This window comes from Juglans regia, chromosome 6, assembly GCF_001411555.2.
Source record: "Juglans regia cultivar Chandler chromosome 6, Walnut 2.0, whole genome shotgun sequence".
NCBI lineage: Eukaryota > Viridiplantae > Streptophyta > Magnoliopsida > Fagales > Juglandaceae > Juglans > Juglans regia.
Genome location: NC_049906.1, coordinates 8,229,455 through 8,246,078, shown reverse-complemented (window position 1 = coordinate 8,246,078; position 16,624 = coordinate 8,229,455). Strand labels below are relative to the sequence as shown.

The window sequence follows — 16,624 nt, the reverse complement described above, 5'->3', positions numbered from 1 at the left end:
GTTTTAGTAAATGATCAAGATACAATATATTGTTTCTTTGATTTCTAAGAAATCTGAGAGTCATTGAAAAGCACACATTGACCTGAAATGGAGCATCTAGTATCAAGGCAACTAGCTTAACCAGAGTATGCAAATGCCTTAAGATGTATAGAAGATCACGCTAAAAGAAAAAATGTATCCAGGAAAACCTTTGATGTATCATTAAACTCCATGAGTAGCTTGAAAGTTTCATTTTCCAAAACTTTACAATTATTGTAATTGTAAAGTTTCATTCTCTTCATATGCCTTGATGGTGAGTTCTACTCTAATTATTTACAGAACTTTACAATTACAATAATGCATAAATGATAAAGCATGGTCAATATTTACAATTACTTGTTGATGTATTTTTATGTCAAAGTCTCATTTGACCCAATTCCTGCATCAGAAGTATATGACTAACAAAATCTCCTTGAACTTTTTGTGACCAAAACTTTTTATTCTAATTCTTTAAAAGTCATTCGTAATTTTCTCCCTATTATCCAAATTCAAATTCAAATTCAATAGAACATATGTGAAGGTAATTTAAACTTTTGGCATGACAATTGGATAGGCAACGACTCTTTAGCCCAAAAAGGTTTCCCAGTTTCCAACCCTACCTTATCTCTCAAAGATGTTTGTTCTACCTTTGGTTGGATCACTAATAATCTCCTAAACACTAGTGACAGATCTTTACTGCAAGAAGTTAGCAACTCCCTTGAAACCCTTAAACCAAGTTTTGATATTAAAGTTTGGAAGCATACTCAAGATAGCATATTTACCTTCAAATCTGTCTGAAACCATTTTAGAGACTAATCCATGTCTTCCATTTTGCATTTTATTCGGTGTCAGGGGATCCACACCAAGATCTCTGTCTTTGTTTGGAAATTGTGACACAATGGTGTCACCCACAGAGACAATGTCCAACAATGGTATTCCCATAGTCTCTAATTGTTCTTCTTGCTTTGATGGCGCTGTGGAGATTACTATGGGTGCTACCCGTCCCTTATGAGGCAGGGCCACCCCTTCCCCATCCCCTGCCCCCGCATGGGCGGGGGTGGAGATTTTTTCCCCGTAATCTGCCTTCGTCCGTGCAGGGGCTGGGTACCCCGTCTGTTGCACGGCGTGCAGGGGTGGACCTCCATCCGTCTGCCCCCCTCCTCCCCTCTCCTCCTCTCTTCGGCTCTCACAATCAATTACAACAAAATCAAATACCATAATAAGTTACAAACATAGATCAAGAGAGATTTATCTACCTCGGTGTCTTTTACAACAATGAACAAACCTAGATCAAGAGAGATTCATCTACCTCGGCGTCTATTACTTTCATGGCAAACGAAATCGATTCCTCTCAGCGGCGTCTGTTACAACAAACCCAATCAAGTCCTCTCTGCCGGCATCTATTACTTTCATGGCAAACGAGATCGAGAGAGTTCACGATGAGAGAGATCGAGACAAGAGAGATTGAGAGAGTTTGGGACGAGAGAGATTGAGACAAGAGAGATCAAGAGAGTTTGAGAAACTGAGGAATTGGGGTGCTAGACATGCGGGAGTGGGATTTACGGAGCGGGGCAGAGCCCCCTCCGTCCCCCGCCTCCGCAATGCCCATTTCATACGGGCAGGGGCAGGGCAAACGAGGCGGTGCAGTGGGTGGTGGGCACCCGCTGCCCACCCTTGGAGATTACCAACCACATCTTCATTGATTGTTCCCTTTTTAAGAGGATGTGGCTTAATTTTGCCTCTATCTTTGGCTATACGCATATTGCTTCTAGCAATTGGAACACTATTCAATGATGGCCCTCATTCCTTGGCTCTGGTCAATTCCACTTGCTGATGCGCTTGTTGCCTTCTCTTATTCTTTGTGAGGTTTGGTTAACTAGGAACAAGGTTAGGTTTGAAGATAGTCACACTAGTGTTAATTTTTTGGGCATTGACACTAACACTTTTGCTGAACTTTCAGCTTCAAAGATTAGCTTACTTTTGTGTTACCAATTGGATGTTATAGACCTTATTGTGGAATCGGACTCTTGGTTGATGGTTAATTGGTTAAATTTCAATTCTCAACCCCCTTGGTAATTGTTTTTATATTTTGGATGATATTTTGCATCTTAAAAATTATTTCTCTTTTAGAATCCATCATGTTTATAGGAAGGGCAATGCTTTAGTCGATAGTCTTGCCTCATTTGGTGCGCATGGTAATACAATAATTTGTTTTCCCTTCTACAACTTCCTAAACATTATGGCTGGTCTTGTTGCTTTGGAGTGCGCAGGTGTTCCCAACCTCAGACATCAATTGTTTTTTTCTTCCCTTTTATAGATTCCTATTTATGAACATTTTATTGTTTTTAATAATCTCCACCTAGTTTTTAAGAGCTTGGTTTTGGGATTCTGAATATAACCCTTAAGCTCCCTCTTGTATAAGGTATTATAGCCTCTGACATAAGTAGGAGTTATCAATAAAATTAGAATATCGTTCTCTTCTTAAAAAAAAATAGATGACAATATTATGTCGAATGACCCATGGTAGTGCTTGGACGATAATGCAATGCTTGGATGTTTATCTATGATTTAAACAGTAAGCAAAGTCCAAAAAATTTAAACAAAGTGCTGCTTTTAATATTTAGTAATGTGATCAATTTAAGTAAAAAAGGTATAATATTTATATCATTTATTGTTCCAAAACTTTAGCCTAATGAAGAAAATATAAATTTAATCATTTCATTTATATTCTATGACTTCTCACACGTGTAAGTAATTAGGATTTTATATAATTTCTTGACACAAACATTTTTTTAACAATATAGAGAGTTAGACACAATACCGTATAGGGAACCTCAATCCACATGCAAGCCAAAATATAGACACAATACCTATAATATGTAATTGAAATGAGATCAGGCTAAGAGTGAAGTCAATTTAAGACTCAATCACTATTCTCGTACCAAGATATATCTCTCAATATCCAAAATTTTAAGACAAAGTGTAATCATTTAATTTATAATATAGCACAATGCATCAATACTCTAAGCATTTTCCTAAGAGAAGTGCAGTGAACCCTCCCTTTAACTGTCATCTTATAATGTGATATTAAATGATTAAAAAGTTATTTATCATCTCTTACTTGTATTTCAATCGCTTAATATGATATAAGAAATGATAATGAAAGATGATGACAAATAACATTTTCAATAAGCATTGTTGTTAATAACTACGCCATTGTTGATCATGAAAGCACTCTTACTAACAGACTCCCTTATTTCTAAAAAATCAAGACACTCATCTCCTTTTTTGCCTAGGGGGAGGGACGAGTTGCTCGATCCTCTCTCTTCGCTCCTCCTCTTATTTGCCTTTTCTTCCATTCCTTCTCTTGTCCATATAGTTTTTTTTTTTTTTTTTTTTTTAATCTGATCCATGTCTTTCTGGTAACCATATTTATACACGCTCCAGAACATAGCATTCCCCAGGCGTTGATCTACAAGATGGGCCAAGACCTATTGCTTTTTGACGGCCAGTGCATGAAGCTAATGCATTGCCCATGTTGCTTGAGAGCTCTACGCACTGCCGCAAATCCGCAACTCCAAGGACTACATGCACGGCACCGACAAACTTTTTGACTTTAGAGCTTCAAAATATGGCCAACCCCACTCTGTTTCCATGGCACACGAATCTCATACGCTGATATAGTGGTCAGTGTTTGTCTCGAATATGAATATGGAGTCAGTGAAAGTGGAATTCTCCTACAAAATGAACCATAATAGATGATCGCAGTGTCTTTCTACCAATTGTGGTTTATATCAATGCAAACATTACTGGGCGGTCCCCTCTTTTGCTCAACCGAGGAATATAAGCCGAACCTAAAGCTCATTGCTCCTTATTTTTTTAATTTACTTCCTCTCCCTTTGAGGGTCGCAATCAATGTGATGAGCTTTTTATATGGGACACTCCATTTATTCCTTTTTATATCTCTAATTTAGTTTTAATGCACGATTATTAAAAAAGACATACATGCAAGGGAGGGAGAATATCAAACATCAGATGGAAATATCGTTTACTTTTTTCTGGAAAAGTAAATCTCATGCAAAAACTTTATGTGAAATTACTTTTATGTACTTCTTGTATACTTCATTAATGTGATTAGTTGTGTCATTTTTTTTAATATAAAATAACTTATTTGACCAATCACAACGGTAGAGTGCGTAAAGAGTACGGAAAAGTAGTTGTATGTAGCATAACTCTACTATTTTATCTTTATACAATTTCAAAACTTGTTCAAAAATTAAGGCCCCGTTTGGTTGATAGAGTCAACTGAGATCAACTCAGTTCAGTCTAATTTTAAGTTGAGTCTAACATCCAAACACCCAACTCTCAAATTACTAAATTCATCTCAACTGAAAAACTCTTTACACGTGGGACTTACAACCTTTTTCAATTCAATACTTTTTTACACGTGTGATCCACAATATTTTTCAATTTTTTATAAATACATCTAAACTCATTTCAACATCCAAACTCATTTAAATTCATATTAGGTGAACCCCACAAAACTCACTCCACCATCTCAACTCACTACTATTCATAAAGAACTCAACTCAGCTCAACATTCAAATGCAGTATAGCTAATATAAATATTGTCAAAATACCTATTGATTACCCCTCTGGTTGTTGGGTCTAAATTAAACTTCCTTAATTGTCAAGTTTCAATGGTGCATTTGGTTAAAGTTCCAACAAATTGGATTGCCCTTAAATATTTTAATTTAATGTAAATTGTAGAAGTGGTAAACATATGGTAAAAAATATATTTATTTTAATTATTTTTTTCCCTTGATTTATGGCAATTATTATCACTCAAATTATGAAACAAACTTTCCTCTCAACTACTACCACCATTACTTCAAAGGATTAATTTAGTAACATGTTTTCATCAAATTGATTCGTCAAGAGATAATTATTATTAATTACTTGAATGGTTGTTCTTTCTTTTTCTTAATGGATAATTGATGATGAAAGATGAGAATTAAGTAATGTACTTTGGTGGGCTGTAGCCAATATTTGAGCCAATGCTATGCAATCTGAGTTGGCATGAACTATCATATATATATATATATATGTATATATATATATATATATGTATATATATATATATATGTATGTATGAACAATGACTGTGGAGGACCCCAGAGTGCACAACATTATCTTCTGCTTTCTCATGTAAAATGAAGTCTATAGTTTTATCAGTCAGCAGTTGCATTCAACTAACTTCCAGTTCTTTTTCCCCTAGGATTATTGTTTTTGGAAGTTCCCTTTATTTAAATGAGTAGAATGCTTCCATTCTCAAGAAAATGAATCAGTTCATTTTAAATGAGTAGAATGGAGACATCCACAATAAGACAAAATCAAAATACTGATGTTTGAATAAAATAATAATCTAAGCATCTTGTGATGAGATAAGGTTGCAATATCCTTTCTTATTTATAAGTGCTATGAATTTCGATAACGGGTTTGGTTCAGATCCTAATTCTTGATGGCACATGACTCGAATTCGTTGAATATGGATTAGGTGAATGTTATTATCTTTGACAATTAGGCAGTTATTTATTACTTGCTTTTAAAGGAAAAAAAAATACACACATTTAATGCTACGTACAGTTTGTAAGCTTAATTAATTTTATCATTAAATTATTTTTTAAATTATAATAATATTCTTATCAAAATAATATTTTTTTCATTTAACGAAAGATTTGTACATATAATCTCTGTTTGAAAATTACAAATCGAATTTCTCTTTCTATATTTGAGATATGGAATTGCGCACCAAAGACTCTCCTTTAAATTACTCGCGGCCAACAAGAAAAAAAAGGCAACACAAAACGTTGGATTTAACTGTCGATAGACAAATAACTACCAGAACAAACAACAAAAAGATTCATGTTACTCTATTTTTTCTCTCCGTTTCTCCTCACTTTCTCTAACAGTCAACGTCTTTGCCGGAATGGCGGCATTCCAAATGAGCCCATTGTCCCCCTCCCAAGACCCAAATGTCAGACAACAAAATTGGGGAAAAGTAAAAAAAAAAGAAAACGACATTTAGGCCTTGTTTGTTTTCCAAAAACATCTCATCTCATCTCATCTCATCATTACAATTTTCTCAAATCTCCACACAAAATAAAATAAACAATTCAACTTTTTCAAATTCTAAAATAATAATAATATTAAAAAATATATTTTAACAATATTTTATTCAACTTTTTAACTTTAATCTCAACTCATCTCATCTCATCTCATCTCATCTCTGAAAACAAACGGGCCATTAAAGCCCTCCCAGTTAGAATTTGGACCTTTGGAGTTTAATTAGCTTTCTAGAAGTGCTTTTGAACACATGCCCCCATCTTGGCTTTATGTTTGGCATCAAAGAAAAAAAGAATGAAAATCAAAGAAATTAATGTGTATTTTATTGACGAAAGAACGTCGGTTTAGGCTCAATAAACTAAAGAAATGGAAAATAAAGTCGTGGACTCGTGTGCTATTTTGGAAGAGATAATGCCATCTCTCAAACAAAGTGCTTTCATCTTTGCCACCTCTACTGTATTGTCAGCACCACGCTCCCGACTTTCTTGAACGGGTCTTAGTCCACGCCTGCCTGTCTATTCTTCTTCCTTATAATCTTCTCCTTCCTCGAAAATTATCGATAGAAAATTCTTTGTTAATTTTATAATCATTTATACTATTCAAAGCATAGGGAATTAAGGGAAAATTTTAGAGGGGCTAAAGGGAAGAGGAAGAAATGCTTGGATTGACGCTGATTATAGTGGTGGCCTCGTCCGTCGGAGTTGTTACGTTAATCCTTTTGATTCTTCTGGTTTGGCGGTGTTTTTGTTTCAGAGAACGTAAAGATTTCGCACCAAAAGCTCCGAGCTTTCGAGCAACAGTTGGGAGTTCTGCAAGAGTTCAACAAACGGCGAGTGTTCATCATCAACCTATATACTCAGATGTCAGAAGAAGAGGGAGTCAATACGGTTTCGCACGAGGGGTTTCGGTGAAACCTCTGTTTAGTTGGGCTGATCATCCATCGCTGGTTAACGAAGCCGTCGAGAATGGATGGTCTCAATTTGCTTTCACCGGCAACAAATCCTCGACGACAAGATCAACGTTGTTGGGTTTATGCGCTGTCGGTGATCAGGGAATCGAGACCGAGGCTGAGATGATGTGGGAAGTTTGTCAGGGATCGGTAGAATTCATGCAGAATATAAGGTTCAATTCTGGGGTGAGAAGAGTGAGCATAAGCCAACCTTCCATGGCTGCTGCGTCTGTAGTTAGGGCAGCTTTGCCTTTGCCAGGCCCGCCCTTGGGAAACACTTCTGCTTTTCCTCAAGAAGCCTATTTCGAGATCACAATTTTGCATACTCATGGTGATTACAAGGAATCAGTTGGCAAGGTTAAGGAGGAAGGTGAGAAGACTAAACTAATACAAGAGAATTCAAATGCAAAAGCCATTTCAGATTCCTTAATCCATGTTACCAGCAGTCAAAGAGTTAACAACATTGAAGAGTTCAAGGTTGACATTTTTGAAGAAAGTGGGAATGGTGAAGCAGTAAAGCTTTCACTGGGGCTATCTGCCGGAGGCTCTCTTCCTTCAAAACTTCCCGGCAGCTATCCGGGAAGCATCGGATTCAACTCCGACGGTTCTCTCTATCTTGATGGTAAGTTCTATTCTCTTTTATGTCGGATTTCAACAGTTACCATATTGCAGAAGGATAAAGCAAGGTCCTTAATTTGGGATGCTTATAATAAACGGTTAAAAAAAAAGAACAGTCTGCATATTAAATAGCGATTGGAAGGAATACTAAAAAGTTACAATGTTGGAATAATTCATGTTTCATTTTAATAAGCTCAGACGCCATATATCGTGCCAACTTTTTTTGTTGCTAATATTAATGTTGAAATGTGACATCTTGGGTTTCTTCTTTCAGGAATCAAACTGGTGTTCGAATCCAAAGAAGCAGATTGGGGAAGAACAGATCAAGTGATTGGTTGTGGGTTTGATCCTCGGCAGAAGAAGGTGTATTTCACAGTAGATTCAGAGCTGGTACACGTTGTCCATTGCAAGTCAGAAGAATTTGGGACACCATTGTATCCAACTCTAGCTGCAAACATTGATATCTTGGTTCTGGTTAATCTGGGACAAAGTGTCTTCGCCTATGGCCCTGCAAATGCGCAGAGGACAGCAAATCCTTGCTTTGTTCGCCCGCCTAATGATCCGAATTCCCCTGCTGTCGATGTGGGGTATGAAGACAGCAGAGATCTCTTCTCAATGACATTCGATTCCCAGTGGCTTAATTCGAGTACAATCAGAGGCAGCCAGAATAGCACTGCTAAACAGGCAAAAGGTTCTGAACAAGAAACAGAGGTTGAACTGTTTGAAATTGTCTTGGAAGATAGCGGAAGACCCTCAAATGCGATGTTGTAAGTTGTAAAAACAAGAGGCTCTTTGATCAATTCAAAATCAAACCTCAAGTGGCTTGCTCATCTCCGAGAAATGCACAGATAGAACACCTTGCAGATGCTGGGCACATTTGGGTTGTCATTTTTGGCCATTCAACTTCTTGTTTTCTTTGTTTATTTATTTTTCCTTTGAGAAACCATTTTACTCCCTTGTGAATAACAAGATACTGTTGGTAGCTTTTTAAAATAATACAAGATACAAATTATAGGGTGTACAAGCTTCATACTCTATTTGAAAAAAAAAAAGTGAGGCTCATCATAAAAATTTAGGTGGATTTCAATAATACCTATTTTTTTAGAAGAAAAATTCTACTTATCATCCCTTACACCACACACCAATAGGTGATTTATCTTTTTTATTATTCTATTTAAGCACACACGTATTGATGTGTAAATATTTGAGTTTAAATAAAAATTCTATTCATCATCTCCACACACTACACATCATATTTTTTTTACTTTTTTTTAATTCTTTTACCAAATTTGTAGTATATTGATTATGAGTAAAAAAATTCAATAAGTTTAGAAGAATAAAATAAAAAATAAAAATAAAATATTTAAAAAAAATGTGATGTATGGTGTGTGTAGATGATGAATAGTAAAAATAGAATGACAAAAATGACAAACCACATATTGGCATGCGGTGTAAAAATGATAAATAACATTTCTCTGCATGTGTCTTTGTTCCTCATATCACTGTTCAATTGCTCAGGAGAGATGAAGAAAAGAAATTGTGGTATGCAAATGGGAATGAGAAGAATATTTTTAAAGCACAAACATGTGTGAATTTTATGCCAAAAGGTTGGTGGGAGATCAATATGAGATATATGCTTAAAATATTGTTTGATGCCAGCATGTTATGGCATTATATTATATATATATATATATTTATATATGTATATGGTTGAAGAATATGAAGGGAAACCAAAAGGGGAGAATTTGGGGCATGCATGAGCTCCAAAATTCAGAGTTTTATCGCAATACATGTCAACCACCACAAATTCAACCATTGTTAATGACTTTGCCATTGTTGACGATAGCACTATTAATGCTGACAGGAGTAAGGATGGACCACAAATTAATGAGAGTTGTATAAAATACAAGAATATTATTAATTATATGGTTAGCAAGTTTAATATTTTCGAATATTTGATGATATCGGAGATAATAATATTTCACGTGTGTTGGATAATATATTCAAGAGAATTTCTAATGCAAAATAACTCGATATTTGAATATATAACTCATCCCTAATCTATATTTTGACTGTTAGGTTTTATTCTAGAGTGCCGAATGAATAATATTATATACAGTCATGAGTTATGTAAACACCGCATATTCTTTTAAACAAAGAGTTAGATCCATCATTAGAAAATTAATTTTTTTTTCATAGATTTCATATTTATTCACATTTTTTAAAAGGAGTGGCGGTACTTGCATACTCTATAACTATAAATATCATTTCTCAATTAGTAAAACTTTATTACTATGATAAGTTTAACGCATCATATCTAACTGTATGATTTTATTATTTTTATAAAAAAAAAAATCTTGTAAAATTAGCACTTGTTCTACTCAAAAACCAATAGTGTTTGATATTTCCTTTCTAACAAATTAATAATATATGCAATGGCTAATAAAGAAGATAATAATATATGCACTGACCAATGAAGGACCCATTTCTCAGCTTGATTTTCATCAACAATTGTTGTTTTGATGCAAGAATATTGAGGATTTGACCTGAAAAAGAAATGAAGAAAAATGGACAGACATTGAACTAATGGGCCTCACGTAGTGGCGGGTTTGGATAGTGAGACGAAATAATAATTTTAAATAAATTGAATAAAATATTAATAAAATATATTTTTTTAATATTATTATTATTATTTTAAAATTTAAAAAAAATTAAATTATTTATTATATTTTATATAAAAATTATAATAATGAGATGAAATGAGATCATTTCTGTATCAAACAAGTCTAAATAATAAATTTATTAATATTGAGAAGATTTGGAAATCAGCAAGATTCCCAAGATGCATGTGCCATTAACTCTTGCGTATCGTAGGAGTTCCATTAATGATGGGTGCTGCTACACCCACCGAGGGTCCGGGAGACTCCCAACGTCTATTTTATTTTAATTTTTTTTAATATTTTTCGAAACCCCTTAAACATTTTTGAACCATTAAGAAAAGCCAATTAGTGGCTTTTGTCGGTGATATTCTTCGGTAGAAATGTCATTTCTCATTAATTATTCATGCCTACTTAAACTTTTGGTATGTTTGGATACAAAGATGAGATACATAATTTTTTAAAATTTTTTATAATTTCATTTACAAAGTTTTTTTAAATAATAAAACAAAAAATCAATTTAAAATCTTTAATTTTTTTTATCTAATTATTACATAATTATTATTTATATACAAAAACTAATAAAACTTTACAAATTTAAAAATAAAACACAAAACCCAAATCAACTTTTACAAATTTTAAAACAAAATTATATTCAAACAATTTTATAATTGTATAATATTTTTATTTAATTTTTCTCTCTTCCTTTTCAAAATCTCATAAAATATTTTAATTTAAATTATTTCACTATTATTTACACCATTTTGAGATATTCCAAATGTCTAACTGCTCCCTAAACTTGCCAACGTGATCAAGCTCATGTGGTATAGAGCATTGGCATTAGACTCATAAAATGAGTTCAATTTTTAAAATTTGATGAATTTATGTTTAAAATCATTACATTTGATTATCATACACTAAATTCTAAAATTTTGAGCTACAGTGCATTTTAATTCATCTTCAAATTTAAAGACTCACTTTTCACACTCTATAACCATTATTTTATTTACTTAAATTATTATTTTCCAATTTTAAGCCACAATATATTTAAGTTGGGAAATAATAATTTAAGTATCAAATTAAATTATTAATTAACATATAATTAATGTAATTGTAAAATATGAAAAAAATAAATTAAAAATATTATTATTAAAAAAATAAATATTATATTATTATTTTGATTAATCTAATGATTAATCTAATATGGCATTATAGATAAAAAAAAAATTTAAATTTATAAAAAATATGTACTTTTTATCAAATTTTAAAAATAAAAATGATAAATCCGATAGCCTAACATTGTACTGATTCATTCCCCTTTATAATCTGCATAGTAGAACTGCCAGAACTTGCAGTCCTTTATAAAAACAGTAAAATCCATTTACTTTTTAAATAGTGGGTTGCCTTTTTTCCTTTCAAGGACAGCATGAGATTTGCATTTCCTAGATTTATATCTAATAAAAAAGTATGTATTATGAGAGTCCTCACGTCCAATAAAATCAACATAAGTGATTCAGTGAAGTTCTAACAAAACAAAGTAGTCATCGTCCTATTTGTGAGTGAACTTTGGGAACTTATAGCAAATTTCGGCACAACATTCAGACAATGAAGTCATCAGACTCATCACACAAAGTTCCATCATCCACCAAATTTTGTATCCCACCTAGTTCTCTCGCCGCTGTCCTCCTCCATTTAGAAAAAAGAGAGTATTATCGTCGCAATTTTTGCAGCATGAAAATCTAAGAAAATATACTCTTTCAACCGTTGTCGGATAAGCTTTTAAGTGCTCGAGACTAACGTAAATATCAAATTAAAAAGAACGGAAAAATTACGAATTTTAATAGATAAATTCTCACAAGAAAAACATGAAGAATAATTTCGTCAGCAATTCCTAAGCTCTTTTACCAATCTGACCACATACGTGAATATGTAAATTTAAGGCTTCGTTTGGTTAGTTAAATACTCTCAACGCATCTCAACTCATCATTACAACTTTTTCAAATTTCAACACAAAATATAATAAACAATTCAACTTTTTCAAATTCTAAAATAATAATAATATTAAAAAATAATATTCTAACAATATTTTATCATTTCAACTCAACTCACTTCAACATCCAAACACAATCTAAATCTCTAAAAATTGCCCTCCTTGCACAATATCGCGAGCATTCACTGTCAAAGATGTTCGGTTGCTTTCGTAGCTCGGTTTCCAAATAGAAGAGGCTAAAAATACTCTTTTTTTCCATTGAAATTAATTAGCAAACCACAAAACAAAATTAGTATGAATTTTTTGTGTAGAAACTACGGCAAGAGAACTTGGTAGGCGATAAAACTTGGGACAGAGAGAGGCTTGAGAATAGTAATGTTATACACTACACTCTCATCTTATTTTAATCATATTAAGTTATATGTGACACATTTATCACTATTAGATAATAAATAATCATATAATAAATGATTACTTAATAATAATAAATATGTCACATTATATTTAATATAATAGTAATATAATATATGAAAATTTTTATTCATAAAATATCTAAAAATACCTTACTATCCAAATACAACGCGGTGTGTATTTGAAAAGTGGAGAGTCACGTATTTTGCGGTTCAATATAAGTACCATGGGATGACAACGTGGCAAACATTCATTAGAAGCTATTTTTAAGACGTTAAGGGAATAGCACCGGTTAGGAGATATTCTCATGTATTATACGTGAGTTGGTGGCGTTAGGCAAGCAAAAATGGTGCTTATCCTGGGAGCCGCCCCTGCCTTAAACAAATGGAATGACGTGGGTCAACACGTAACAAAAAGAACACATCAGGACAGATCGCATTAATTTACTGGTTTATTGTGTAATGCACGCGGGAGGGGATGTTCCAACTACTCGTGCGGCACTAACATTGGTTTCTTACGTGTAAAATCACATCTTTTAAAAATTAATTTAATATATTAAAAAAATTTTATATTGAATTATATATCTTTAAATTAAATAATATTTTTATTTATTTTTTCTCAGTACATCTTTAAATTTATAGAAATACTGTTCATAACTATCTAAATTTTTTAATATGTAAAATCCAATGAAACCTAATTTAAAATTATATTATACAAATTTATATATACATAATCTAATGCTACTGCTTATTAAGGGGTGAGGAAGAGTTGGACGTACAAGGTCTTAAACTGCCTTGTCTTTTTCTTTTTTTCTTTTTTGAAGAAACTGCCTTGTCTTTGTCTTTGTCTTTGTCTTTATGAAAGTTTTGTTCAGTATTTAATATGGATTACGGGAGAATTGATAGAGATTTTTCTTCTAAATTAGATTAGATGAAACTTTCTCCAAGCCATTTAAAAAATTGTCGCGTGTCGCTGTATTTCTTATTAGATTATTTGGCATCAGTCGCATCTTTTCAGGATTGCTTGTGTCATCAATATGGTGAGTTTTATATGTCAAGTTTTGGAAAATGTTTTAAACTCAATTAAATTGGGCTGGGCTTGATGGGCCTTTATCTAGTCGTTATCTTTTATTTTTATTGAGTTGTTAAGTTGTTCTTTAGTGGCCTATAGGCCTAGTTAATGTGAGTAAGAAGTGACTCATGGCCTTAGTTGGTTGTTGACTAGCCTGATGCGAAAATGATATATTCTGAGAATAGTGATGACAAAGCTTCTTCTATAGCGATGAAGAAATAGACCTATGTTGATTATGTGAGAGCTCATACACATGATGTCCGGTATTTGACACTGGCAATTCCCATCAGCAGGGAAGAACCATTTCAGGATGAAAAGGTGAAAAGGATACGCCGTAAGGAAAAGCCAGTTGAATTTAGTTACCACAAGTGGGCCCGCATGGGAGTTTAAACAGTACTCAAAAAGAAGCGTCAATTGATTGGACTAACAAGAAGTTTTTTAGCCAGCAAGTATGAGGAGATTTATGTCCCTCTTATGGAGGATCTTGTTCTGTTATCAGATAAGGCATATACAAGGGAAGAAGTTATCGATATGAAGAGATTAATGGGTAAGAAACTCTTTGCTTCTCAATTGCTTGATGTTTTGCTCCTTAAAATTGTTTTTAGTTCTTTTGATATAGGAAGAGGAGGAAATCATGTGGGGTCTTGGAATGCTATAGTTTTAATGGACAAACAAGGCCCTCAGTGTAAAGCAAAAGCAGTTGCGATTGGGTTGCCATAGTTCATTATTTTAGTAATATTTTCCAATATATACCTCACTTGATGCGTGGTGAGATGCATGTCTTCGGCCGCTTTGTTGTCATATTCCTGGTGGTGATTGTTTGGATTTATGCTTACCGTTGGTGGGGCTTACAAGAATATAGGGCCTAAAACCCAAATAAATTGTAGCACACATCATTCCAAAAGCATTGGTGATGCTCCATGGATAAGAGTTTCATATCTTTTTCCACGTGGAGTTACCACTTTTGATGCAGGAGAAGCTTTTGCATTGATGGCTGCTTCATTTGTTGCTCTTGTGGAGCCACTGTCGCATTCTTTGTTGTGTCAAGGTATGCAAGTGCAACTTCACTGCCACCTTCTATTCTCAGCTGTAGTGTTGGTGGGCAGAGAGTAGGCATTCTGTTCTCAGGGATATTTGGAGCTGGTAATGGGTCATCAGTTTCTTTTGAAAATGCGGGGCTGTTAGCATTGACTCCTGATGGTAACCGAAGGGTTGTGACAAGAAGATCATTACCAACAATCTGCACTTGTTTGCCAATACTATAGAGTTGCATCAATATCTCAACCTTGAGGATAAGGCTCTTTAAAGCGAGAGAATTTGTTATGAACCCAATTAAATTGGGCTAGGCTTGATGGGCCTCCTACGTAGTTGTTATCTTTTATTTTTATTGAGTTGTTAAGTTGTTGTTTAGTGGCTTAGACCTAGTTAATGTGAGTAAGAAGTGGCCCATGGCCTTAGTTGGTTGTTGTCGATTTAGAGATGTGTCTTCTAGTATATATAGGGAAGGGGAGTCCCTGTTGGAGACATTCTGGAATATTTTCTGATTTCATTTGAGAGGAATTGGGAACCTCGAATATCCCAAGGCGTAGCCATTTTATCATCTCTCTTGTTCATCCATTTTGTATTGTTACAATGTTCTTATCTCTGTTGTTATTCTTAATTCTTCATACATCCATCGCCATTCTCACAATCTGCAGCAAGAACCATTAAAAAAATAATTTTCTTAAAAAAAAATCTTAAAAATTGTGTTTGCTGATAATTAAGCTATAAAATGACTTACCCATCTATATCTATTAGGTCTAGAGATGGGAAAAAAAAGGGGGGGAACTTCTTATGTGGATTATGGAGCATATCCTCACGTATTGGGCCCAAAAACTTATAAAAAAAGGAGCCCACAAGATATGCATCAAGAATTCGTGCACCTTATTTGATCCGTGAGGAAATGCAACTAGAATTGGGTCTTGGCCCGTGGTTTGAACCCGCGTCAGTGAGAAAGAAGACACATAGTCCCAGATTGAAAGGACAATGACGCATTGCAGCCCAGTCAAACACCAAAACAGACAGACAGCCATCTTCTTGCTTTGGAGGGTCAGAGCTGTAGAATTTACAACTACAGACAACATCAAGCTAGCACGAGCTCATCGAGCTCTCATGTCAATGGCTGGAATTGAGTTGATCTCAACTAAATTTTTCTGTAAATGTAGAATGCGATCCAGCTGTTCTGTCAGTCAGTTTCATAATGGGCATGGCTTGAGTGAATTGGCACATCCCAACGGGCCGAAAATTTGAAGACGTGTGGTATACAGCAGAACAAATAAATTAACTCAGCTTAGCTGTCACTACTTATCCTTTCAAATGTTAAATGTTTCGTTCAAATTTGTTTAGTTATATTGAATTTTTTCATATTTTTTACGTATTTTACTGATATAATTGATTAAAATAATTATTTTATATTAAAAAAAATAAAATAATCAACCATATTAACATAATGCATAAAAAATATACAAAAATGACTATACATAAAATTTTTATATTCTTTATCTTAGAATATACTAAACTAAATAATGTTATGGATAGACTATGGTTTTCATGTGTAGGTCTTCTGGACCAAAAGGCTGTCTAGCTCTAAAGTAAATAATTGATATAAAAAAAATAAAAATAAAATAAAATAAATGGATCCCACTACTGAATAGATTTCTCATAGAGCAAGCGACCCCATAGCCAAGTATCCCATGCAAGGCCCGACTACGGAAAATACCTCCAGACTCCAGTGCTTGATCATGA

The 16,624-nt window shown here is 33.8% G+C and overlaps 1 protein-coding gene across 1 annotated transcript; it reads left to right on the top strand.

Moving 5' to 3' along the window:
- Positions 1 to 6,672: 6,672 nt before the first annotated feature.
- LOC108992255 lies at positions 6,673 to 8,762 on the top strand. Its single transcript, XM_018966751.2, has 2 exons — positions 6,673 to 7,715; positions 7,986 to 8,762. Exons 1-2 carry the CDS (start codon positions 6,800 to 6,802, stop codon positions 8,480 to 8,482), a joined length of 1,413 nt encoding a protein of 470 aa, XP_018822296.1. The 5' UTR covers positions 6,673 to 6,799; the 3' UTR covers positions 8,483 to 8,762.
- Positions 8,763 to 16,624: the final 7,862 nt, after the last annotated feature.

Coding starts and splice junctions, on each gene's coding strand:
- LOC108992255 (XM_018966751.2), top strand. CDS start 6,800: ATGCTTGGATTGACGCTGATTATAGTGGTGGCCTCGTCCGTCGGAGTT. Junction 7,716..7,985: donor CGGTTCTCTCTATCTTGATG/GTAAGTTCTATT, acceptor TTCTTCTTTCAG/GAATCAAACTGGTGTTCGAA.